Source organism: Lottia gigantea (assembly GCF_000327385.1).
Source record: "Lottia gigantea unplaced genomic scaffold LOTGIsca_443, whole genome shotgun sequence".
Lineage (NCBI taxonomy): Eukaryota > Metazoa > Mollusca > Gastropoda > Lottiidae > Lottia > Lottia gigantea.
The window spans coordinates 34741-37514 of record NW_008709554.1 but is presented as its reverse complement, the minus strand read 5'-3'; the positions used below and the strand labels follow the sequence as shown (position 1 = coordinate 37514).

General features: G+C 34.1%; 1 protein-coding gene across 1 annotated transcript in view; it reads right to left on the bottom strand.

Moving 5' to 3' along the window:
- Positions 1-1293: 1293 nt before the first annotated feature.
- The window catches only part of LOTGIDRAFT_175830 (hypothetical protein), a gene marked incomplete at both ends in the record, with an annotated part of 4307 nt that continues 2826 nt past the window's right edge, over positions 1294-2774 (bottom strand). The window contains 2 exons of the mRNA XM_009060836.1: positions 1294-1604; positions 1994-2668. Coding sequence (XP_009059084.1) covers positions 1294-1604; positions 1994-2668 — 986 coding nt within the window. The remainder of the gene's footprint in view (positions 1605-1993; positions 2669-2774) is intronic.

Genomic DNA, 2774 nt, shown 5'->3' with positions numbered 1-2774 from the left:
TCAACAACGTTGGTCATTAGTTTGTCGTAATATTCTTTTGGAATGTCATTTGTTGGACGTTTTATTCTGTCCAACATTTTTCTTAGTTTTTCCAAATTGACCAAAGTGCAACAATACAGAATTGCTCTTCGACTGTTTTTTTTCTGAATACGTTTCGCAATCCCAAGCGAATAACGCATCATCACTCATACTTGAAAGCACGTTTAGTTTGAGGGGTGAAACCTGTGTTACTGCGTTATCGTCTCTACACGTTTTCCACACCTGTTCGTAATTGTCTTCTATTTCTTGAATTCCCAAACTTTTTTGGCTTCTTCTAATCAAACAGAAATGCGAGTTGTGTAAGTAAAAAACCCAATCTAATTCATCGTGAACGTTTCTGGAATGAAAATGTCTGTTTTTGGGATTATAAATTTGAAACGAAGTGTTGAATTTCTTGTTGAATTCCTTCATTCTAGCACAAGTCATCACTCCTTTTCTTTTTAAGTAGATCAGTTCCTCCTCTACCAACTCTCGATCTTTTTATTTCTTGGAATTGTCTTTCATAAAATTATTTTTCCAGTAAAATACCAATCGGAAGCATCGGATTTTTTGTCCATATTTGAAAAGATATCGTGAAAGGTTTTGGCATTGAAACCGAGGAGTCACATGTATTGTCTGTGATTCCCTTCCTCGACTATCTTTCCATCTATTTTAATTTGTCCTTTGAATGTTTTAAATTTATCAGAGATATCCTTGATAACATCGGAAAATAGGGCGTTTTCTATCAATGTTTCATCGTCTGCAAGTTCGATTTTATTCATATTTTTTGATATATAAGTATATATGTATGATTATTTCTTTATTTTGACCGCTGATATTTCTGTATGGAATTTGTCCAGAATTTCATTGAATTCTTCTAATTCTTCAACTATTATGTTCTTGTCTTCTCTCGATCTTTCGAAAAAGATGTACAATTGATTAAGATACATATTCAAGATATCCGTTTTCTTTTTATAATGAGCTTTCTTTTTGCTCGTGAAACCTAAAGTGATGAGACCGCAAGAGGTCGTTTGAACGGCTGTTAATGCAGCCATTACGGTTGGGACGATGACCGGAAGCATTAATCCACCAGTCACGGCCGTTGCCACCGTTACTCCTACCGTTAGAACTGTGCTCGCTGTTTTGAAAACAGAATCGATTCTACTCCATGTTTTCCTGCATGTATTGTACTGTCTCAACTTTATTTTCAACTCTTCTTGTTTGTCTATCATGTATTGTTGTCTGCTTTCGAGTTCCATTTTTTAAGTCATTAAATTAAGTGAATTTCCGATAAATGGAACCATAAATGATATCGTATATAGCGTGCTTGTTTGGCCTGGCATTATTATATTTGCGGGTATTAAAAGTAAAAACATTTACGCGTACTAACGACATTTCTTCTTTCGTATGGTCCTGGTTAAGATGATAGGAATATTTTCTTTTTTCTTTTTCGATGTTTATCTTGGCTCTAGAAATAAAACCACCACCTTCAAAGATGGAGTCGGAACCTTCGGCAAAAGATAAATGTACTATAAACTCTCTTTCTTGTTGACTTTTATGAACATCGATCGAGGTGTATTTTCCACCTTAAACAAAATACAGTTTTACGTATTCAAAGTCTGTTGTTCGTAAAAACTCGTGACTGCTCGATTCTATTGGTCCGGGTACGTATACGGGTATTATAAGTGATGGTGGAATTTTGACAATGTTGGTTAATGGTGGATTTTCCGTCTCCAATATCATATCCAAATCTTTGATTCCAATGATATCCTTATCATTTTCTACTTCCATTTTAAAGGTGTCTACATATTTACCATTTTTCGTTTCAATTTCCTGATCCCTTTTATCAATCAAACGTATATTCTCTTCCAAATTACCATCATTGAATAATGAAATATGTTTGACGGCATTACCGGTTTGTTTGAAGACTACTTTATTGACTTTAACCTTCATTCTATTTGAATCAGACAATTACCTCGAAAAGTAAACGCTTCCGTTTCGCCGATATCGAATACGTTTTTAGGTTCTCCGTATACGAGAGAACCCACTTTTATTTCTGCTTTGAATCCGTATTTGTTTGATTTATAAATTTGGTCTTTTCTATTGAAGACAGTGTCACTTTCGAATGGAAGATTGAAATAATACGATTTGTCCGTGACAATAGCTTCTAATTTGCTCAACTTTTTCTCTTGTCTCAAAAAATCGTCATGAATTCTAGATACCAAAAGATTGACCTGTTCTTTAATATAATTTTTCATATCATCTCGAAATTTATTTTGAAGAAAGTTTTTAATCACACCCACTTCTTTTTCTAATTCGTCCGTGATTTTAGTATCCAAAGCAGTCAATTGTCGTTTCAACGTATCTTTGTCAATGGGAAGGGTGTTAATTATATCTTGAACATCTGATTTTTGCTTCGCGATCTTTTCGTTCAAATTGGATATCGAATTTTGTAACTCGGTTTTGTCCGCGGTCTTGTCTAGTTCTGCTAGCAATTCGCCAAGTTTTCTTTCCAAAGCGGTTAGTTTTCGTTTCAATCTACCCTCGTTTACATTTGGGTTGTCTATTAAACGTTGGACGTCTATTTTTACCTTCGTAATCTTATCGTCTAATTTAGATATTAAATTTTGTAACTGACTTGTTTTATCCACTTGAATAAGACGTTTCAAACTCGTTAACTCTTGTTGTAGTTTGGGTTCGTCCACAAGATTTTTAATATTTCGTCTGATGAATCTTTTCAAGTCATTTAGTCTATT